General features: G+C 43.4%; 1 protein-coding gene across 7 annotated transcripts in view; it reads left to right on the forward strand.

Moving 5' to 3' along the window:
- Nucleotides 1–8168: 8168 nt before the first annotated feature.
- Nucleotides 8169–23694, forward strand: part of ARMC9 (armadillo repeat containing 9) — a 60256-nt gene continuing 44730 nt past the window's right edge. For all 7 annotated transcript variants that reach the window (XR_011152776.1, XR_011152777.1, XM_069024527.1 and 4 more), the window contains exons 1-9: nucleotides 8169–8236; nucleotides 9305–9392; nucleotides 9896–10015; nucleotides 10502–10672; nucleotides 11681–11836; nucleotides 13769–13861; nucleotides 14488–14512; nucleotides 18429–18586; nucleotides 20446–20544. Coding sequence is in view for 5 of the 7 variants with exons in the window: in XM_069024527.1 (XP_068880628.1) it covers nucleotides 9342–9392; nucleotides 9896–10015; nucleotides 10502–10672; nucleotides 11681–11836; nucleotides 13769–13861; nucleotides 14488–14512; nucleotides 18429–18586; nucleotides 20446–20544 (873 nt within the window). In the remaining 2 variants the exon portion in view is untranslated. The remainder of the gene's footprint in view (nucleotides 8237–9304; nucleotides 9393–9895; nucleotides 10016–10501; nucleotides 10673–11680; nucleotides 11837–13768; nucleotides 13862–14487; nucleotides 14513–18428; nucleotides 18587–20445; nucleotides 20545–23694) is intronic.

Here is a 23694-nt window from a genome sequence, read left to right on the forward strand (position 1 = left end):
CAAGCCAGAGCCCTGGTCTACTGCCAGCAAATGCTGGGTGAAGCTTCATCGTTTGAAACAGCACATAAATGGAATGAGGTTTTTATTGTATGTGTGGGGGGGGGGAGTATTTGCTCCACATGAGCATAGCACAATCTCATGTGCATCAGTAATAATGGAAGACAAATCTTGTATGTAGTGCCTGGGAGCTTCTCCAGCAGATGGTTTATTTTGGTTATTGTTACTATAGCAGTAGGATAGTCTGCCTTTGTTCTCTGCAAAGCTAAGGAATACTGAGCAGAGATGTGGGACTGAAAACCAGTTTTGAGTCCTAGGCTTCAATCAGAAGTCCCTCAAGTTGAAATGTCTCAGTAAGGTTGCTGGTCAGAGCTTGCAGTTTTCAGCATGATCCAGATCTGTTCTCTGCTGGAGTGGAGCCAAGAATGAACCTGAAAAGGCTACAGATAGTTATTGTCAGTAAAGCTGGAAACAAAGAGGGAACCACTGCTCCAATCCCATGGTCAAAACCTGGTATTGTGGTGCAAGAAACAGAAGCTGGACAAGTGTACATTGTGTGAGTCTTCTGGTGCTGCAGTTCCTTCCCTCTGAATGTATCCCTTACTCCAGCATGTTCTGCCAATGCTGACCAATATGGTGTGTGGTGTGATTCAGGTAATTTGTTAGTAATGGCTTGTGTCATAAAATACGGTGGAGAGGGGAGGACACTGGGAGGAGAAGAAAACTCTCAGGTTGTTCAGCAACCTGCCAGAGGCCAGATATTGCTGGAGGATTTCTAGAGTCCAAGTAGAAATGCTGGGAATAGCTGGCTGAGAAGGACCTAAAGTGGTGCTTTGGCCAAGCTGTGAATGCTCTGCTGCTTTTCACAGGACTTTTGGCCGCACTTTTCATATTGCAACAGATTTTTCAGGGTAACCAAAACAGACCTGATGCTTGCTACAGGTTCTCAGTGAGGCTGTGTAAATCTCTGTGCAGAGCAGCTCCCACCGAACCACTGGGTACTGCCTGGGGCACCACGGAGGAGTCCTGATTCTTGTGCTAAATTTATTCTCTTTTTCCTTCGAGATCCCTACTGCCTCTGGCAGTGATGTTTCCCTGGAGCTCCCTTAGCACAAGCAAATGTAAAAACTTCAGCCCCAAACTCATTTTTCAGCTGCTATTCTGGGTCCACGTAGTAAGGTTACACACAGGCAGCCAGACTCTTAGAGGAGGTTTTGGTGGCTGTGGAAGAAAAAGGCCATGTGTGCCAGGCTGGGGACACCAGGAGGGAACTGGGAATTGGCCTGTCCTCACTTCCCCATCTCTGCCACTCATTGTGCTTTCTCTCCACTGTGTAAACGCATGTGGGAAGTGTGGCTTACGATTGAGAACACTTATAGAAAAGCATCCACTGTTTTTGCTTCCTCCTCCAGCTGCTGTTTTTTCCTCCTTGGACAGGAGGATGCTGGTCTGTGCCTCCTGAGACACGTGTGTAGCTCAGGCTGTTTTCTTGCAGGACACTGCTCAAAAGACTCCAGACAGGACAAGAAATGCTCCTACAGGGTGCTTTTAAGAGCTTGTGTCACAAAACGTGTCCAGACTATAGGATGATCCCATAGGTGCAATTTTTTTTTCTGATCTCTACATAATTCTTCAGTTCACTAATCAGGCTGCTGAGGGTGCTGCTCTGTGACCACTTGAGGCGTCACACGGTGCTTGAATGAGGTGCTGAGCTTTGCTCAATTTCCAGGGTGCCACTTGGGAAATTTGGAAATGGCCAAGCTGTGAGTGTCAAAAACAACACATGAAGAGGCTTATACAGCCCTAGAGGATTCCAGTACACCTTTAGGAAGAGTCTAGGAATGTTCTGGAGATACAACAGGAAACCTCCAGAAAGACTAGAAAAACATCAAGGGAATGGCCAGGAAATGTCCAGAAATCTTCTGGAAAGGTGCTAGAAAACCTCTGAGAAGGTTCTGGAAACCTGTGAGATCCTGCCCCCATACTAAGGGGTCTGACCAGTTTCTCTCAGGCAGATGAGGCCAATAACCGCAGGACTGGCTCAGTGCTTTGAATAATGTCATTTCATTTCAGTGACTCATTAGTGCTGATTTCTGAGGAAGTGCTGCTCTCCTGGGCCTGTCTGGGGATGCTGTGGAGGGACCCACCCTGATTGTTTGCCAGGGGCTAATTGGACCTAATACTCCTGGCTTTGCTAGAGGGAGAGGCCGGGGTGGCAGGAAGCGTGCTTCTGTCCCTCCTGACTAATGGGTTTCATCTCAATTAACCTCAGTGCAAGTTAAATCACTTCTAAAGCATGCTGCTCTGACAGATCCCAGAGTCCCTCCAGGAGGCCCTGGAAATTTCTTTAGTCTCCCCTTTCTACTCCTTAACTCAGGTGCAAGCCCCCTGCTTGGCATCATGCTGGGGACTGAAGTGGTGATGGAGATGTTGCAGGTAAAGTTCCCAAGGCAAGCAGTCTTCAGGGAGGGGGCTGACAGCCCTACAACCCCCAGCATTGCTATTCCTCCCCTGCAGGCATTCAGTGGCCTCATCCTCTCACCTCTCCCCATCACAGCAGTGTCACCCTCCCTATCTCTCCCCTTCCTTCCGGGGCCAGGCAAAGCTCTTCGTCCTCGCCTTTCAATGCAAAGGGTGGGCACCGCTGATAATGGTGATGGTGTTGGCCATTTTTCTCCTGCATCCTGGTGGCTGGAGCACCCTCCACCCTCACTCCTGCCAGATGCCAGCCTGCCCCAGGCTCTTCCCTTGCTTGCTGCTCTTGGCGTTGGTGATGGGTTGGGTTTTCAGCCCAGCTCTGGGGCCACCTTGAGCCTGCAGCAGTGGGAGGATGGGAGAGTTCAGGACATTTCAGGACTGTGCAAGGCTTGTGATGTTTGCTTGTAACCTCTAATGGGACCAATGGGCGTGAAGGCCATCACCCAAGGCTGCTGATCTTTCCTCAGGGTGGTTTCATGTGGAAGCAAGGGTCTTTGGTCCCTCAGTGAAAGTAACTGGTTGGGCAGACCTGGTTCAATGTGTTTCTCCAGCACCTGTGGGATTAGTCTGGCCCATGCTCTGTGTCTTGGGAGGAGATGCTGTCCCAGCCTCTGGAACTGGCTTGACTTGGCCTCTGAAATCCTGTTCTGTGTGAGCAAATGTTCCAGCTGGCAGCAACCCAGGTCTGGAGTTTTGTTTTGAGGTCCATAATCCAGTTCCAGGCATTGGCTGCACAGCTAAAGCAAAAAATACTCATGTAGGTGCTCAGGTGAGCCATCAGTGTCTCTGCCACTGGGGAATCAGTGTTACCCACATATGGCAGAGAGGTGACTCAAGGCAGAATCTGTTTCTGCCCAAGCCCTTTGGAGATCAGTTTATCAGAGATTCTGGAGACCATAATCCCAGACATCTCAACCCTGTGCATTTAGTCTGATGGGCCTTGCTGCCTGACAGGGTTTGGTTAAGCAACGTGTATGTCTGGGTTTTTTCTTTGTGTTTGCAGAGCATGAGCAGAAAATGGGCACAGGAGGGTCTACACTGTAAGGGTCCAGGTGAAACAGGTCCTGGGGAGCAGGGCAGGGTGCTTGGGGGGCACCCTGGGGCTGTCTGCCCACTGCCTTGGTGCAGGGTTGGCCAAGGGGCAGGACAGTGGTTTGGTGGCAACAGCATCCCTGGCCAAGGGTATAAATAGCTGCTCTGGTGACCCAGGGAAGAATGGCTGCACAGGCGAGGTTAATTGTCAGCAGAAATTATGGGGACATTGTTCCTCCCAAGATAACCTGCAAGGAATGAAGCATGGAGCAAATTTTTCCCCTTCAGAGTGAAGGAAGAAGGACCTGAAATATTGGTGCAGCGTCTTTGTTCTCAGTTTTAGGGTGGCTCTCCCATTTCATTGTGTTTTTCTATTTCGTGTCAATGAGAACCAAGATAGATTAACATTTTGTTTCCCCACCATGCCCTCCCAGAGGAGAAACTGAGATAGCTCCTGCAGGGCTGGGCAAATTCTCTGTTTACTTTAACCTCACATGAAGGTCTTTTTTATTTTTAGCTTAAGCATGAAATCTGGGGTTCAGGGATGGACAAGAAGCAGCTGAAAATAATTTGCTGGAAACACTTTCATTGGACAGTAGCATTCATGGGCTCCTTCACAGATGAAACCTGATGCTTGCTCCTCTTGCAAGCCTGGAGGTTTTGCAATTTGTCCCTGAGTAGTCAGGCAGGTGGCCATTGGCCTGTGTTGGTGGCAGCACCAAAGCTGTGCTGATGTGATGAGGGCAGTGAGGGTCACTGGGACTGGGGATGTTTCTCCTGATGATGAAGCTCTCTGTCCTGCTGTTTCTGTGCACCCAGTTCCCAAACTATTTTCTCCATATTCTTTTTTTCTAATGGACCATCTCTAGCTCTTCCTTTCCCCCAGCTCCCTGCCATTTTGGGCTGGAATACCTCGCTGTTACTGCAAACCGGCCCTCTCACACACTGGTATTTGCTTTGGTTGGGAGTTTAATGACCCATGTGTGAAGTGGGCACATGTCAGGAGGCCCAGCTGGGGCCCCTTTTGGGCCCAGGGCACGGAGCGGATATCATTCTCCACAGAGGCACCCCCAGCCTCAAAAAAGCAGTCCACCTCCCCTGGATGTCAGCTCTTTTCCTGTAAGGAATCTCTGAAGGGTGATCTCTGCTGGAGAGGTACCATCAGCTATTTTGTTGGGATGAAGGAACAGAGAAAGTGCTGGAGAACTCCCTCCTTCCTGACCAGGGTGGTGGCAGCAGCAAGGTTTTGCAGAGGTTGGAGAAAGCAGCGTCTCCTCCAGGGGGGCAGTTGAGACACACAGGGGGCTGACATTGTAGGGGAATAGGATGAGCCCTGGATGCTCCTGTCCTCATCTGTAAAGTCCTGCTGGGAGAAGAAAGCTCTGGCTCCTTCAGCACTGGACTGCTGAAGGTTCCTTCATTGTTTTGCAGTGGAGCTGAAAGGAGCTTTTTGGGGACCCACCAGCCGGCCCCTCCTCCCTCTGCTCTGCATTGAGCAGGCCAAGAGCTTTCTGGATCTTAAGAAGAGCTGAGTTCACCCTGTCACCTCCTTCATGCATCTCAGGACACAAAATCAAAGTCTCTGTTGTGCCTCTCCTGGTCAGGACTTGGACAGGAAATTACTGAAGAAGGGTGGGATATAAATAGCCTGACGTGGGCTCACCGAATCCTCCTGGGGAGAGAGAGGAGAGCTGAAACCTGAGGCTCAGCAGCAGCTGAACAAGCCCTATCCAATGGAGACAAAGCAGCTTTATGGCAGCCTGATGCTGGGGAGAGCAGAGAGGTTTTGCAATTCCATTGCCTTGGTTTTCCATGCAGAGGGCCCTGGGGAAGCGTTGCTGTGTAATTCAGTATGTGAGCAGCATCTCAGCTGCATCAGAACAGGACATTGGTCCAAGCAAACCCCTCTGTGCCTGAGCCAGTCCCAGTAGGAGCCAGTTTGTGCTCCAACACAACCAACAGTGTGTCGTCAACTAAAATCTCAAGTAACTTCTTATTTATTTATTGCTTCAAAGCTCATTCAAAGTATTCTTTGAAAATCCAAACTAAAATCTTTTTTGGCAAGTAAGAGTTGAAGTTTGACACAGAAAATAACAGGATGCTTAAGCTTTGAAAAATGTTCCTCTCTTCCCTGATTGCTTTTGTTTTCAATGCAACCACTTGGAAAGGCTACTGCAAGAAGAAATTTCCTGCAAAATCTTCCACTTGGGCACAGAGAACAGCCTCCTCTTTTCAAATCAAGCAACAGATTATGATCCAGTCTGGGATCTGCAGCTGACAGAGCCAGTGGCCCAGCCCCAGGAATGCTCAGCCCCTGGCAGAGATGGCAGTGACACCTGCCCCAAGGAAAACCTAAACTGTGGAGCTGGGGTGATGCCCCAGATGATGGTGAGTGTCCTTCTTTGAATATACAGGACAGTGGAGTCCTGCTTTTCAGGTTTGAGGCACAAGCTTTGCATTTTCCTGAGCAGCCCAGGTGCTGGCCAGCGGGTGGATGTTCCCCTCCTTGGGCAGCGCCTCTCTGAAAAAGTGGCCCTCCCCGAGAACCCCAGGAGTGTGACACGAGGCACAGCAGCCTTGCCTGCTCACTGGAGGAGAAATTCTGCAAGAGTGTGAGGAGAAAAAGAACAAAAAAATAGGATCAAGCAAAGCCCAGATCCCACACAGCCCTTCCCACCATCCTGCCGAGGGCACATCAGTTCTGTTTGGCTTCTCAGAGGAGAAAGCCAGCTGGATGCACATCAGGCTGAAAATGAGAATTTCTGTAAGTCCCTCTCTTTCGCCATGGGCAGTGCCTGATCAACACTAAAGCAGGGGAGAGGGAACACAGGGGAAGGTGCAGCTGCCTTTACAGAGAAGGGCAGCTGCAGCTGGTCTGCTTCAAAACCTTGGAGCCACTCTCTAAGGCGAGTCTTTCACTCCTTAAATAAGTTAGAGGGACAGGTGACAAGGAGGAGGAGTTTACAGGGTTATGGCATTTCTTCAGCTGGAGCAAGGATCCCAAAGGCTGCACTCACAGTGGAGGTGAGGGGGCTATAAATGGCCAAGGGACCCAGTCCTTCCTCCCGCAGGGATGAGCCAAGGGTCTGATGGGCTCAAGCAGGGAAAACCTCAATGCTAATAGTTAAGGTTTGCTATTGTGGGATCTCTGGAAGAGAAGAGGGAACAGAAAGAGGAAAACTCTGGTGTAGAGATACTCTCTAAATGCAGAGTATATCCACTGTTTGTGTTGTTAGAAGTTTGGTGTGTATAAATGCTCTGCTTGTTTATAAACATATGAATTTGGTATTTAGTATAGAAATTTCCAAACCCAGAAATCCCAGTAACCAGCTCAATCACCACCATCCTGACCACTTGAGAGTGCCAGCAGCAGCTCCAAAGCTAATTTGAATGCTAATTGTCACACACCCAGGGAGCATGAGAACACAAACTAACGCTTAGAATAGAAATTTCCTGTTGCTTCCTAGGAATTCCCTGGTGCTCTCTGTAAAATATCCATGGGCTTTCTAGAAATTTCAATGAGCTTTCTATGGATTTTCAGTGAGCTTTTCTAGAAATTCAGAGTGGACTCTATGAGCATTTCATTACTTCTTGGGGATTTTTTTGTGCTTCCCAGGACTATCCGTGTTCTTTCTAGGAATTGCAGAGAGATTTGCAGAGATTATGGACAGGAATTCCAGGGTGCTTCTTGAACAGTTTGATATGCTTCCCAGAAATTCCAGCCAGCTTTCACACTCTTTTCTTCCAGCACTTCCTAAGCCATTTCCTCTGCTTTCTGGAAGTGCTGGGGAAGGAGGGAGCCTGAAGAAAACTGGTGATGTTTCTCCTAATTTCCTGGAGAAATTCATTCCATAGCAGGATTTCTTTAACTGAGAACACCTCTGATGGATGCTAAATTGGGGAATTAGATGTTTTCAAGAGCAAAGATGCAAGCCTCTGTGTTCAGCTGCTCACTTTAGGAGACTTTTAAAGGTAGCAAGATGGTGCTGCACTGTGTCTGGTTGTGGAAGAAGCAGAGGAATGGGTCTTTCTGGTGGAAAACAAGATTGTATGAAGTGGGACTGAGACCCTGGGCAGGACATAACTGATCATGCGGTGTTGTTTTACAGTGTGGAGCTGGTGTTTGCTGGAGACTTGATGTTAAAGGGAAGAGGTTCATTAGCACTGTTAACCGGAAAAGGGACAAAGGCTCGATAAGGGGCTTGGCCAATCCTCCCATTTGCTTTGGTGGGGCTTCCATCAGGCAACGACTTGTCGGACACGTGCGTTCCTAGCATGGCTCTCCCCGGCCGTGCCAGGGCTGGGGTTCAGCCTCCTCCCGCCGTGCTCCGTCCCAGCAAATCTCCGCCCCCGTCCCCCGACATCTCTTCCAAAAGAGCCTCTCAAGCTGGGAGGTTTCAAACGAACTTCCAAGCGAGGAGGCTTTTCCCTGCCCAAGGCGGAGAGGCGGCACAAGAGCCTCTGTTAAGGCAGTTCTTCATTTAAAAACCCGAACTCACCCCAGACCCTCCCGGAGCCTCCTCAGGGCGCTGCAGCTCCGCCCGCCGCGCGACAGGGGGCGCTCTCCACCCGGCAGCCGCGGGCGCGCCCCGCCACGTGACGCGCCGGTCCCGGGCGGCGATTGGCTGAGAGCGGTCACGTGCGCGCGGCGCGGGGGAGGGGCCGCGGTTGCCGGGGCGACACCGGCGGCGGCCGAGGAGAGATCGGGGCAGCGGGGAATGGGGGACAGGTGGGAATGGGGGACAGGGGGGAGCGAGGGAGAGCGGGATTGGGGCGGGTGGGAATGTGGGACAGGGGAGAGTGTGGGGCAGGAGGGACTGGGACAGGTGGGATTGGAGCAGGGGGGTTGTGAGGCAGTGCGATGTGGTGCAGGTCGGAGTGGGGCAGGTAGACTTTGGCGCCTGTATGTATCTCTTGTGTGTGTGTATCTGTGTGTGTGTCTGTGTGTGTGTGTTTGTATCTGTGTGTGTGTGTGTCTGTGTGTGTATCTCTGTGTGTGTGTATCTGTGTATATCTGTGTGTGTGTATGTGTGTGTGTCTCTGTGTGTATATCTGTGTGTGTGTGTCTCTGTGTGTGTATGTATCTGTGTGTGTGTGTCTCTGTGTGTGTCTCTGTGTGTGTGTCTCTGTGTGTGTGTATCTGTGTGTGTGTCTCTGTGTGTCTCTGTGTGTATATCTGTGTGTGTATCTGTGTGTGTGTGTGTATCTGTGTGTGTGTCTCTGTGTGTCTCTGTGTGTGTATCTGTGTGTGTGTGTATGTGTGTCTCTTTGTGTGTGTCTGTGTGTGTCTCTGTGTGTATGTATCTGTGTGTGTGTGTATGTGTGTGTGTGTCTCTGTGTGTATATCTGTGTGTGTGTGTCTCTGTGTGTGTATCTGTGTGTGTGTGTATGTGTGTCTCTGTGTGTGTGTCTGTGTGTGTCTCTGTGTGTATGTATCTGTGTGTGTGTGTATGTGTGTGTGTGTCTCTGTGTGTATATCTGTGTGTGTGTGTCTCTGTGTGTGTATCTGTGTGTGTGTGTATGTGTGTCTCTGTGTGTGTGTCTGTGTGTGTCTCTGTGTGTATGTATCTGTGTGTGTGTGTATGTGTGTGTGTGTCTCTGTGTGTCTCTGTGTGTGTGTCTCTGTGTGTGTCTGTGTGTGTATCTGTGTGTGTGTGTATGTGTGTGTGTGTCTCTGTGTGTCTCTGTGTGTGTGTCTCTCTCCTCCTCATGCCCTCTGGAGATGCTGTGGCTGATGGGCTGTGCTGTGTGAGTCCTGTGCTGTACACTAACCCCCCCCTTCTTTGCCATTTCCCAGCTTTATCAGCGATGAGAAGTAGCAGCAGCCCTTAGCGATGGGTGATGTTTTAGCGTACGAAGCTGAGTTACTTGGACTAGTGAAAGAGGTTGGTTTTCTCTCTCTTTGTTGTTGTTGTTGTTGTTGCAATGAGCAAAGCAAGATGTCGCAGTGTTTGTATTCAGAGTCAGGCATTGTAACTGAGGTCTAAATTCTGGAGTTATTTATCTGGCTAAGTGTTGCTGCACTCAGAAATCTTGCTGACTCCTGTCATGCTCTGTAGGTTCAAAAGGCTCAGTGTCCATTAAATGCCAGCAGTAAAATTTTCTTGTTCGGTTGAACAAAATTGCTGGCTAAACCAAGGGGCATCATTCTTTCAGAGAGGGTGTACTCAGTTGTCTCTAGGATGCAGGAGGAATTTTAGATGTTATTTTCCTACCACAAGGTATCAATTCTTGGTTTGTCACTTGGCATTTATGGACCATCCTACAGAGAAACTTCGGCATTTCATGGCTTGTTCATTGAAGCATTAATCACCTGATAAAGGATTAATCATTTGTTGAAGCATTAATCATTTAACAAATGTCATTGCTCTATGTTTTTGTCTTGTAGTATTTGGATTTTGCCGGATTTCAAGAAACAGTGAAAGTACTTAAAAAGGAATGTAAAATAAAAGGGAAGCCACTACCTCAGCCAGCAGATGTGTCCTCAAAAGATTCATTGCCTGTTCAGGTAATGCATCATTTACGCTTATTTTGAGTAATAATGAAAATAGAGGCCACTAACCACCCTGTTGAGTTACTACAACAGTGAACTGTCTAAACAGATTCTTGATTATTTGGAGAAATCTCCTAGCAGTTTTCTTCCAGCACAGGAACCTTCAAGTTTGGGGTTGGGGTTGTTTTTTTTTTTCCAGAACTCCAGTCATTTTGAACTCATGACACTAGTTTTGATTTACACTACTTTAAGCTTTTACTGATATGCTTGAAAATTTGGGCTTTGCTTCTTGTATTGATGGTTGATACAGGCTCTCAAAGATATTAAAGATATGTGAAGAAAGATTATTTGGGTGGTCATTGAATGGTGGGAGATTTTTGAATGAAACTTTTAATTCTAAGTGTTCAGATGACACTGGAATTCTTCATTCACTAACTTACTGCTGAGAAAATGTGGCTCTTCTGTGTCTGGGTTTTCACTTGATGCTTTTCCCTTTCACAGGAAGATCTACTCACAGCATTTGAAAATGGTGATCAGAAAGTTTTCTTCCAGCTCTGGGAGGAGCATATTTTTTCTTCAGTCCATGATAGTGATCCAGTTGCTCAGAACCTGGAGTTCTATCTCCACATCTACTTTGCCACCTTCCTCTTGAAACAAACTATGGGAAAGCCTGTAAGTTTAGTTCACAATTCAAACCTCACATTGCTGTTTGTTTTACTTCATTTATTTGTCTTTAATGTGGATGAGGATGGGGTGTTTTCTAAGAATCATTCCAAGAATATGTATCCAGTTTTGGGGACAGTCTGCATTTTAGATCAACCAGATCCTTTGTATTGTGAAGTACAGAGATGGAAGTTGGAGCTGTCCTTATCCTGGAGTTCCTGAAGTGTTTCAAGTTGGAAAATACCCGCATGGCAATACTTTCACACTTGTAATTGTAGATCATAGCAGATTCTTAAAACACTTATTTTGCTTTGAGTTTGGACTGAAGCTGTGAGTTTAAATACAATAATTTCTGATGAAATGGCAAAGCTCAGTTTTGACCAGCTCTGTATATCATGCTGAGAAATATAATCCCAAGATGTTAAAAAATAAAATCTCTGTTACATGGAACTTTTATGATGAAGAGACATTTAAGTAGCCTGGACTCAGCCAGATCAGCCAAGGCTTAATAGCTCCTGCCCTTCACCTGTCAGCTGCTGCAGGAGTATTTGGATGCCTGCAGTCTGTTTTCCAGCCTCTAAGGAGCTTTTGTTCTGTTCTGTGTGCCAGCTTCCCAGTGCTGTGCAGGTGGATTTTTTTGTTTCTGCACTTACCCCTGAAATAAAGCATGTCTACAGTAGATGTTTCCTCTCTGCCCTGGGTGTAGAAATGGCATTTTTCTTTAAAAATCTAGCCTGAAGTGAGCAGGAATAATTTACATGCAAAAAGCAATTGTCTGTCTCTTCTTTCTTTGGACCTGGATGACAGAAACAACAATATTGGTTAACATTTTCCTTTATGACTGGTGAAAACATACAATATGTTCTCTAGTTAAATAAATACTGTTTTTTAGATAACAAGTATTCTGGAATTTCAAACGTGATATTAATATACTTGGGTCTGTTCTTTTATTTGCCAGCTTTACAGTGCATTCAGAATGGTAGTTTTCTAAATTAAAGCTGCTGCTTTATTTCCTAGGACAAAGCTGAATTTGAGGATAGGATTTCTTATTTTAAGGCCTACCTGGAAACAAAAGGAACTGCACTGAGCCAGACTACAGAGTTTCTTCCCTTCTATGCTTTGCCTTTTGTTCCGAACCCCATGGTACATCCTTCATTTAAAGAACTTTTCCAGGTAAGTATCTGTGTTGCAGAGATGGTCCTTAATGATGACTTACACGGAGCACCCTCTGCACACTGTGCAGGTGGCAGGTTAGGTGATGACTTCCAGAGCTGTGGTTTGATGTTCTAAAGTATTGTTGGCAATTCCTGTGGGGAAGGTACAGCCACCATTTCATGTGCTGATGGCTTGCTCCTGCAGTGCAAAACTGCACCTTCACTTCTCTGTTGTGCTGGCAATGTCTGGTTGTGTGGCTGCACTTGGGCTGAATCAAGAAATTGCTTTCTTGGCTGTGAATGTGTGTGTAAACAGTTCCCACGTACACATACCTACACAAATTTGTTTGTAAAGCCTGTACAGTATTTTTTAGAGTTATTTGCTCAGAATGCTTCCCTGTCTGACCACGTGGACAGTTATGCTGGCCTGGCTGAGCAGCTGTGGGCAGCCACTCCGGTGCAAGGAGATGCCTTCAGCCTGCATTGCTGCCACACTGCTTTTGATATCAAACCAAAGCTGAAGTGATAGTTGCCCTAGGGCTGACTTTGGAAGTACCAACTGAAGAGGAGCTCCAGTTTAACACCAAAAAAAGGCATATCCTGCCATTTTCCTTCAGGACTGGCTATAAATAATGAGACAGACTGGTTGACCTCAGAGACGGAATATGACTACTCTTTTTAAATTATACTTAGCAGCATTTTTTTATAATGCCTTATCTAAGATGAGATCCTCAGGTTTATTCAGAGTAACCCAGTGTCCAAGCCCTTAGTCCACACTCACTCATATTTTCTTGTGGGAATTGTACAACTCATTCCATGGTAGTGTTGAAACACAGATTGTTTTATGTTTGAGAAAGAGCAGCAGTGAGTCACTGGTTTACTAAGCAGTATTCTTATGGCATATATTTTTCTCAGGCATCTGATGCTTTATATAGCTGGAGTTCCTGTTGGTTTGTGTCATATGTCTTGAAAAATAATATGTACTCCTCTCTGTAGGAGACAAGGTTCCTTTGGTAATACACAGCAGGCTGTGGTACACCACTGTCTGGATACTGAGTTGGTAAATACAACAAGTAAAGTCTCTACACTCTCCAGCATGGTGAAATAAGGGCAAATCCGAGCTGTGAGAACAGCTTGCAACATATATTTTGTATATATATACAGCAGTAAATTTAGGAAGCTCCTGCTACTCGTTGGAAGACAGAGCTTTTCCTAATGTTGGCTGGCTCTTCCTCAAGGAGAAACCAGCTTCACTGAAGGCTTGAAATAGAAGGCATGAGTATTTGATGGATTCCTAGGTGTAGTTTGACTTTTTTCCTTAACTGTTATTTTCTTATGCATATGAGACACTACGTCAGGCAGAGGACAACATTCCAGAATGCTGTTGGTCTGTTCTGCTGGTCTGTTTTTCCTACATGAGCTGTTTTTCTCCAAATCCTTATTTTAGAAACATTGTACCCCGATCACCAATGTCATGTCATGACACTTGTCATAGTTATTGACAAAACTTACAATTCCCAGATCTTGTTAGGAGCAAAAGATGAAAACTGAGCAGTGCAAAATTATTAATTTTGTACTCTATTTAATACATGTGAAATTAATTTATTTTTTTTTCTCAAGTTGCTTGTATTTTAAAGGTACTTCTACTTTTGGGGCAGTTGTTGCATGTGCACATGAGGCACACTGTGTGATGGTTTTGTACTTTAAATAAAGCTACATTGTGCTTCTAGAACTCTTGTCTAGGAATAATACTGAACTCCCCTCTGACTTCAGTATGCTTTTATGGGGAGTGAGCAAACACATTCACTTCAGTAACAGTGAAGTGAATATCTTTTCAATCTAATGCTGGCTGCCTTGTTTACTAGTGGGAAGTTGCTGTGATCCAAGCAGTACTTTCTGCAGAGTGTACATATTTGGTGAACAACTGTCATTATTTGTTTTTCTTTTCAAGGATTCTTGGACATTGGATTTAAGGACAAGATTGGAAAAGTTCCTGTCTCTGACTCTCAAAGCCAGACAGACTCCTCGGCTTCTCACTATATTTGTATCCTTCTAGGAAAACACTTTGCAGATAATTAGAAACACTGTAGAGAGGCAGAATAATTTATTGCAAGAATGTGCTGCTAATATTTATTGCACAATTGCAGTAATGTTGCACTTCAGTGTTTCTATGATAGGAAACACTGTTTTTATACCACATTCAAAAATAAACGTTTGAAAAAGTCATGTAGAGACCATGTACAGATCCACATGAACCTACATGTTTATCATATGATCATTCTTTGCTTCCATGTATGAAGTACAGGATACTCAAAGGCACCAACCTGACCTGACTTCTTTCTTAGCATTTCTAAAGCTGTTAGTATTCTTTTAAATTAGCCATTTCAGGGACTGGCTGAAAGTTTTTCAGGGTTTTTAAGGGTTCTAGAAATTATTTGGTCACTCAAAGGTCAGCAAAAGGTCTCAAGTCTCTATGCAACATTGTGAGTTGTGCACTTATGAGATTTTTATGTATTTGTTGTTGATTTATGTATTCTGTGGCACACCAGGCAGTGCCTGTTGGCTGGGACAGTAGGAATATTTGGCTTGGTCGAGTTTCTCATTCTGTGTCTCTGGAACAAACGCTGAAAAGATGCACATTTTCCTGAACTACTCCTACTCGTGCAACAGAAGGAGAGTGGACAGTGCAACAAAGGTAAATGCTGGGCTGTGGTAAGGATGTTCTGTAAGATTGTCATGGGCTGTGAGAGTAGTGGGAGGTTCTCCTGCAGGGGTGGGGAAACCAGTGATGCATGGCAGAAGGTCCTTGGAAATCCAGATCCCAGCCTTGGCCATAGCTATTGATAGACTTTTTGAGCTCAGGCAAGTTCAAGCAGTCAATAAGTATCAGTAAGTATGACTAGAAATGGGAAAGGATCTAGTAGTGAGATTTTTATTCAACATCTATTCTGTCCTGAAATATGTAAAAAGAAGTGGAGAACTCCATAAAAAGTGTATACCAGCTCTCCTTTTTTAGTTCTGATGAAAGTAAGTTGCCTCAGATTCCTTTCACTTACCTGCTTAGGCCTATCTGCATCTTCCAGGTTTCAAATCTCATTCAGTTGTTCTGGTGACTGTCTGATGATCTTAGACAAAGTTGATTTTTGTTCTTCTTTACTCATTCTGTTTAAATAGTACCTCCTAAAATAGAGCATATTAGTACCTCCTGAATAAGAATGTGTTCATTTAAATGTGACTGACTGATGTGTTGCATTTTGAGGTAAGCTGCTTATACACACTTAAGTGTGTGTGTGTCTTGGGACCTTTAGAAATAATAATTTCAGCACAGAATCCTGTTAGATGCTGATAACACTTGAAATATGTGCCTTTTAAAATTAGTTCAATAAATAGAACTTAGGTTTCCTACTACCTTGCATTAATTTTTTCACTTGACTTTCTGCATACACTTTCTCATATAGGGATCTGTATGAGACCAGTTGGATTCTTAAAATTACTTTTCCTCTTGAGTAATTTTAATCTGTAGATTTGTCCTGAGGATTTACTCTTTGGAGATTGAAGTAAGGAGAAAGTTAGGTTTTCTCCCAGTGTGAGTTCCATGTATTTTCTTTGTTATTTTGTGCATTGTGTTGTTGCATTAGACTTTCACTGAATAATAGAAAGGTCTTCTGGATTTTTATTTTCCAGAAGTTACACTTTTTCCTCATGGAGGACTTTCCTGAAGGCAATAATTCCATGCTCTTATTAAAAAGAAATAGCTACGCAGTTGGGCCTGACTTACTTGGGGCCTGATTATTTTTAATTTGGGCAGGTTCTGTGCTTTTTATAGGGACTGTTGTGGAATTGAATTCATGCAGGTCATCCTTAATTTGCAGATCTGTTACGTGCCTTGGAGGTTGAGTCAGTTTGGATTTTTCATAAAGGTTACTGAGGGCTGTCTCGTATGAAGGTTTTGGATCTAAGAGGTTATTTTTGCAGTATCCTGCTCACATCACATGGGATCCACAGCACTTACTTGCTGCTGGAGAATATTTACTTTATCAGTGAAGGGGAAGTGCAAAGAAAATTTATAGGCAACACATGAATGAAGAGCAGTATGGCAGAGTCCTGAAAACAGCCTTTTGTAGATAGTTGCCAGTCATCAGTCTGACATGCTGAAGTACTTCAGGTTTGGGTGGGGTGGTTGTAAATGCTCTTGAGGGTGTCCTGGAGTGTTCAGTGTGTTTACCTTGCCTGATTTACCTGCTACAGTCTGGCTTTTCACCCATTTGCTAAAAAAATTTCAGTTCCTGTATGACTTCCAAAGCTATTTGTGTGGCAGTTGTGCTTAACTTACGGTTCTCCCATATGTTTTCAGTTTGGCTGGAAAGGAAAAAATTGCAGAATGGTTGGCATCTTGCACAGGGAGCTTCAGACCTTCTTTGTGTCCTCTCTGCTAACAGGAACTGAGGCAATGAAGTCTTTGGAACTGTGTTCAGCTGCTGTTCCTTTCACTGCCTCATTACAAATCTGTGGATGAGTTCACAGCCACTCTTCCACCGCTTTGGGGAGGGGGAGAGTGGAAGAAGTGTGTCAGGCTGCTGCACTAGAGAAGGTGGAGTGTGACCTACCTGCCTGTCAAGATTTGCTAAAGTCTAAATGACTATGTATGTGGAAAAGTGTCCATTTAGAATATGGATAGTAATTTTTAAGCAAGAAGGAGACTGCATTGAGTTTTGATTATGTAGTTTTTTCCTGCTGACTGCAGTTGGAAGACGTATTTTCAACATTGGAAATTTTACCCACTGGGCTATGAAAAGCAAGCAAACTCTGAGAAGGTTTATGCTTTGTGATTTGATGCTTCCAACTTTCCTCTGAGTGAAAGTCACGCTCTACATACATCCATTGGAAATTTTTGAATTGAACGTGTTGTGTCACAGTTAAATAAAAATTCCCATTTGCTCATCTAGGCAACAGAATAAAGTGCTGGAGTGGCTAGTTTTGTGCAATGTTTGCTCTCAGAATCTTTGTTAGTTTAGAAAAATGTTCTTGTTTTGAAGCTGTGTCATATTAAAGCTGTGGTTGCAGTTTAACAGTAATGGCTGTGAAATAAAAGCAAGATCAAAGTTGAACTACTGTAATCAAGGCTGAATAATTTGGTTGTCTTTGGAAGTTATCTTAACTCTTCTGATTTTTAAGTTAATATTGATTGGAGTTGAGATTATTTTAACAGCTTACAGAATTGTAAAAAGCTTAGGACTTTCAACAGGGTTGCTTAATGTTACTGTTCTAGTGGTGTTTTGTTTATTGGTCTGGTTTTTTTTAAGTGCATTTTGCTGGGTTTGAACAGGATCTGTGGCTTGTCACAGCTTCTGTTGTTGTTTCACACCAGGTTTAGCTCCCTCCTAGGAAGTGTAAGAGAAATATCGTTAAGGTGGCTTGGTTTGCAGCCTGGTATGAGCTGTCAGTCACAAACCCTGCAGGTGAAGAATGCTGCAGTTCATGAATGGTTCTCAGAACGGATCCTTAAGGGGGAAGAGTCTTTGAGAGTAAAATAACTGTCTTTTTTTTTTACTTAACTTGTAGAAGTAAGAAAATGTGTCTTCCTGTACTCTGTGTTTTATTTTAAGACTGTCAGTTTATAGCTGTCTTATAGCTAAAGTCTACCAATGCACATTTTCTCTAAAAGATCCCATTAAAAAGATCATTTTGTTATATTTTCTGAAAGCAAAAATAAGCTGTTCTGCCACCTACTGCTTTAAATATCAATGAGATAAACTGTGTTGTATTGGGCTGTTTAGAATGCTTACTTTAACTGAGAAAGATTTTAAATCTGTGAGAGGGAATCCTACTTTTGTCCGAAACTCCATAGTGAAGCCAATTCCTTCCCACTGTTTATCAGAAAGTCCTATGGTAAATATTCCATCTGTTCACAGATGGGCCCAATGCCATTTTCACAACACTAAAGCAGTACTGGCTTCTCAGCAAACTAATTTAAAACATAATATTCTAGCAAAATACAAAACATCAGCCGTAACAATGGAATTATTGTGCCTTCCTTCATGTTTTTGTCTGGTCACAGACATGCACACTGTTGTCCACTGCTCCAGGTTCTGTGCCCAGTTCCATGCAGAACACGGGCTTGGCTAGGTCTGAGAATGAGGGGAAGGATGCAGATTCTGGTACTCAGTTTGCTTTTGTCTCTAAAGTAATTGAACCTGAAGGAGCAAAATGTATCAGAAATGTAACTTTTTTATTATTCAGATAGAAATGAAAGACAAATTTGAATGATTTTCAGAAACTGAGGATATTAAAAGTGAGCAATGTAGTTTACCATCAACCAGTAAATGATGGATTATCCTCTTCACAAATGTATTCAGTGATGTTTACTGCCTTATAGTTGTGTTGCTACTGTAGCTGTGAAGCAGTTGGTTCTTTGGACAATTAAGGCATAATAAATAGTCATAGGTGTTGCAATGAAATGGAATCATGCTAGGATTTGTTATCCTTGTAGGCAAATTCCACACCTCAGAAATTGAGGTTGTCCCTTCAGAGCAGTAAAAATGCTTGTGGGTTCTTTTGTCCTTTAGTTTGAATAGGTGATGCTATTTCTTTTTTTATTATTCTCTTGACAGAAATGATGCAACATCTTCATCAACAGTTAGTGAAGTGCGAGCACAGGTACATGACCCACCTGAAACAATTTCACAAATTGCAGGTGGACTACCATAACCTCCTTGGAGTCACTGCAGAGCTGGTGGATTCTCTGGAGGCCACAGTCATTGGCAAGACGGTAAGAGATGATTCAGATGTGCACTTTCTTCCACACCCCCCCAGAAAATGGAGACCAAAGGGTGAACTAAACTTCATAGTTATGAGCATTTCTGTTAGAACTGTGGCTCTTTACTAATGAAACACAGCACTCTGGGATGAGCAGTTCTCCCATTGCTCTGGTGAAGGAGGATAAAAGAAGTGCAAAAAACACATTGAACTGTGCTGCCTCAGAAATCTTGAAAAAATGATCACCCTCTCACAAGACACCTCAGATCTCTTGTGAGAGTCCCCTTTTGAGCTCTGCTCTCTCTAATCAGCAGTGATTAGAGGGCATTTCTGTGATTACTCACTGCAGTCCAGCCCATCAACAACTGTCGTATATCTAAAACTTCAGTTAGGTCTGTTTTAAATTCCATGGTACTGGAAACAATTGTCTTATCCAAAATTTTGGTTAGGAAAAGCTTTGCTCTCTGTTCTGCTAAACTGGACTTGCTAATTTAATTGGTAAAGGGAGCAGGGATGGGAGTGAATGAGCTATTCATCATGTGAAATGGGCCACATGTATGTGACTGGAGAAGGTACCACTTTCTTAGGAGTATTTTTTCTAGGAAGTTGATTGTCTGTTTCATGTGTTGTGCTGTCTCCTCCGGGAGCATAACTTCTGTGTAGACTGAAGGCTGTTCTTACAGCAGATGTTAGTGGCCTCTGGGTGCTTTTAAGAAACTGTGAATTGTTAGCAGGGAAAATGACCTGGCATTTCCTGTGCTGCCTGCTGAAAAGTCAGTGTGTACCTTCCTCCTGTCATCAGCATGAACACCCTGTGGTTTGTTACTCTGCATCTGGGATCACTGCTCTGTATTACTGCAGGGAAGAATTTGCCCATAGGGTGGATTATGCTTTACAGCAGATTAGGGAAGGTATCTGCTCACAGGAGCTTCGGTAACAATAAAAACCACAGTCATTCGTTTTCTGCTTCCCATTTCACACCTCCGTGCTCTCCAGGCGATATCCAGTTACCCTCTGTGGTTGGGAACCGGACGCTGGTTCTCTTCTGTCGTGGATATTGTTCAGTTTCCTTTGTGAGCCTTGTGTGGGGCACTTGTTTGATCCTTCCCAAGTGTGTCCAGCTGAGGGTGCTCTTCTGTTACGGATCCTGGATTCTGTAATTTCTGAATCCAAAGTGGAGCTGGGTACTGAATAAAGTGATATTGAAGTTACGATGTTCTGAATTTGAAGGGGTTTATTGTCCTGCTGAAGGTCTGGGAATATCAGAAGTGTCCTCAGCTGTATTTCTGTAATCTTGGTCCTCTCGTCTCTCTTTTGGGGAAGGTACTAACTCTCCTGAAATTAAGCTGTTCTGTTGTGGTGTAGATTTCCCAAAACAAAAAAACTAAACCCACTGAGATGTTTTGCGTTGAAAAACAAAGTGCTGTACTGTGTAATTCTTATTTATTCTCTCTGCTGTACAAGACAGTTGTGTAAGTTCTGCTCTTTAGGTAAACAATACATCAGCATTGTTTAAAGCTCAAAACTGCTTCATTTTAAAATTTGATTCGATTTTGAACCTTTTGATTCATGAAAATCTGTATGCAAATAGAGGTGTGACAAAATCTAGTTTTCTTTGAGACTCGCTGAAAGCGTTTAGCACTAGTCTTGTGAATACCATAACAATTCCCAGATAAAGAGAATTTACAATTTTTAAAATTTCTGAACAGAATGATAGTTGCAGTATATACCTTGTGCTTGTGTCAGTGAGCCCCAGGTGTGTGATTCCTTACTCTTTAAAAAAGCCAAACAAACAACCTTTAATATAGAAACACTTGTCTGGTAGAAAGTGTTTTATGTAATCCTGTTCTCACTTTATTTCCTAATTTTTAGATTACACCAGAGTATCTTCAAAGTGTTTGTGCTTGCTTGTTTAGCAGTCGTACAAAGCAAATGGTAGCACACGGCATTGACTTCACAAGACCTGGAACTGTAAGTATAAATGTTTGGGATTTTTACAGTAACTTATCTTAAAAGACAATACTACTTTAGCTGTATATAGAACAATAAACGTTCTATAATGGGAAAGATAAAACTTAATGTGTTCAAGCTTGTATAAGAATATGGCAGTACATTGTTTTGTTGATCTCAGATGCTGGTCAACGACATGGTTGTGCAGTTATAGCTGCATACGTATGGTTAATTCTGTTTTTGTGAGGACAGTAAGATTTGTATCTGTTAAAATGCTAACAAAATGCTTTTAAAAATCCCAAACCAAATCCTAAAACTAGTGTTCTGAGTGTGGTTTGATGGTACATCTTAGCCAGTTTAGTTTAGCTAAAAAAAGGGAGTGGTGTTGCTCAGCTCTTGACTCATACTCTGTTCCTTTCTGTTGTCAGTGATGCTCCTATAACTCTACAGAGAATTGGCTTAGCCAGCTGAAGGAGAAGCATCACACAGGATCATGAGAACAAATGTGGAAAAGAGGAGGAAGAGCCAGTTTTAGATGAGCAGTTAGCTGATACACCTAAGCTACCTTACTGATTTGTGTGATGGTCTTTTAACATCTTATCTAAGAAACTTTGATCTTATGGATAAGCAGCTCAGGATCCCTAGGGTTGGTTTTTGCCCACTTGACCATTCTCTGGTTTCTCTTCAGCTGACTGCAGTACACCTTGCTCATTTATGTTCTGCTCAATCTCTTCTGCCTAAGTGGGGAGAGAGTTTTGGGGCTATTTTTCAGCAGCAAAAACAGCTTAGGATAGTTTCTAGTGTCTATGAAACTATTCCTGTGAGATTTTAAATGACTTAATGATAATATAAAAGCTGTTTTAAAACCTAGCTTGCTCAAGTTTTTCAAATAAGCATTAATCTTAAAACTACATCAAAACATTTTACTAAGAAAATATTGTGTACCACTGTTTTACAAAGACAAGCCAAAATCATGAACTGTGCTTATTGTTTTTGCCATGGCAGGCATTCATGTGTACTTAACTTCATAGCAGGAGAACTTAGTGAAGTGTCAAAAGAAAAGCAGAAGAAAATAAAATTCCTGCTCCTTATTCTAGCCAAGGTTTTTAATAACAATGATGTTATGGGTACATTTTGTTCCTCTTGAAAATTTGCTACAGAAAGATAAGGAGATAATAAAAATGCTTCATTTTCTTTTCTATGTACTAATATTTTCAGAGATAAGTGTTATTCCTAGTTGCTCTTCAAGCTGTTTTAAATGCCCTCACTTTCTGTTAATGGTCAGAACTCCTTTCTCTGACCTGCTATGAATTTAGGAGGTGCACTGTTATGCAGCCTACAAAAGCTGCTATTTTAGGGTTTCAGGAAGGAACCAAGATCTGTTTGTCTGCTCCCCTCAGATTTATACCATATCCATAGCTTATGTCATCTGCCATCCCATAATGTCCCTCCTCCTGCCCCATCTTTCTTCTAACCAACAACTTTCAGAGGTCTTTCCTCTTTCCTTGCCAGTGGCTTTTTTAGATAATGCCTTAGGTACCCCAGTAGTCTTCTGTATTTTTGCCATCTGATGTTGAGGTTGTGTGTGTTTCTCCTTCCCTGTACTGAGATCATCCATTCTGTACAACCACATGCCCTTTGTTTCTGTACCTGCTCTCTGCTTGCATCAAGATTTCTCTTTTTCTGCTGTGCTTTCAAGGTTTTCCATTTGCCCAGGGTTTTGCTCATTTTTTCTATTCTTCTTCTCATACATTGATCCTCTGGTCTCTTGAACCTTTTTAGGAAAGGGGCAGAGGAAAGAGTGTCATCTTTATGCAAGGTTCTGATTTCTGCTTCCCTAAAAGTGTCTCTAAAAGCATTTCTGCTCCAAAAGTGCCTTTGCTGCTATACTTATGGCACTGTGGCCATTTTGACAGTCTCCAGCTGTGCAGATAGGTTAGAGAAAGAGAATGTGTTGGTGGTGGATTTTTTTCCCTGCTGCAAGTAAATTTTTGTCTCCCTTAACTGAGTAAAGCTGTGTATTTCTGGCACAGTTGTATCTATTTTTATACTAGGCTTTACTAGCATAACTATTTCTGTGTGACTTCGTGGCTCATTTATCCAGTGAAGGACCAGTCCAGTTATAGCCCTGAGACTGTTTAGATTAAGGGTTTCTTGACTGGTTTAGGTCACGCCTTGACATTGAGGTTCTAGCAGCTACTGTGGTTGAACTCTCATGTTGTTTCTATAAGCAGATCCACACAGGCTCTGTGAGGCATTAGCCAAGTTTTGGAGGACTTATCACAGTTTGTAAATAGACATTCACTACATCATAATCAGGTTTCCTCATCTTCTGCTTTTGTCCCCTCTTGATTGATCATATTTTCTTGTTTATTTCCCATGTAAAGAGTTCTGGTTTTATATATGAATAGCAAACATGTAGAAACACAAATAAATGTTAGAAGGAAAAATAGAGATTATCTTCTGAAAAGAAAAATGAGATTCCTTTCCCATCATCCCAAAATATTTCTAACCACTCCCTGGCTTTTTTGATGCAGGAAGCCAGAGGAGGTGGACTAAAATTCTGACTGTTTGCCACTAGGCCATTCAGGCATGCCATTACTTTTTCTTAAGGATTCAACTATTTCATTGTTATACACTCAGATGTTATTGTTCTACCCTTAAGTGGTTTCAGGTTTTTGCATAAGCTTTGGAATAAAGCTGGAGGCACTGTGACCCAGACTAAGTAGTAGCACGAGTTCACAGCATCTGTGCTTGATTTGTGTTGGAAGGTTCCTTCACTTTTTGCTCATAACCACTTAGAGGCACTAGAGTGTGGTCTTTCCAGCTACTTCACAAACCTGCTGTAAGGGGCAGCCACCTGCATAATTGCAGAGGGAAGAGACTAGCAGAGGGGCAGCTACTTTGTTCATCCTTACCTTTAGGTCTCTTTGTAGGCAAGATAAATGAGTGGTTTAAAAAAAAACAGTCGTTGTCTAAAGGGTTTTATCAGGCATTAAATATGGTGGTTTGTTGGTCATTGGTTTTTGTTTTTTTTTTTCCCCCACCTCACCTTAACTGTTTAGGATGATCCTATCTCACTGACATCACCAATGTCAGGACAAGACCCTGAAATAAATTGGTTCTGCTGGATCAATATCTCTAAATAAATTAGCAGAAAAAGAAAATCAT

This window comes from Aphelocoma coerulescens, chromosome 9 (assembly GCF_041296385.1).
Source record: "Aphelocoma coerulescens isolate FSJ_1873_10779 chromosome 9, UR_Acoe_1.0, whole genome shotgun sequence".
Taxonomy (NCBI): Eukaryota; Metazoa; Chordata; class Aves; order Passeriformes; family Corvidae; genus Aphelocoma; species Aphelocoma coerulescens.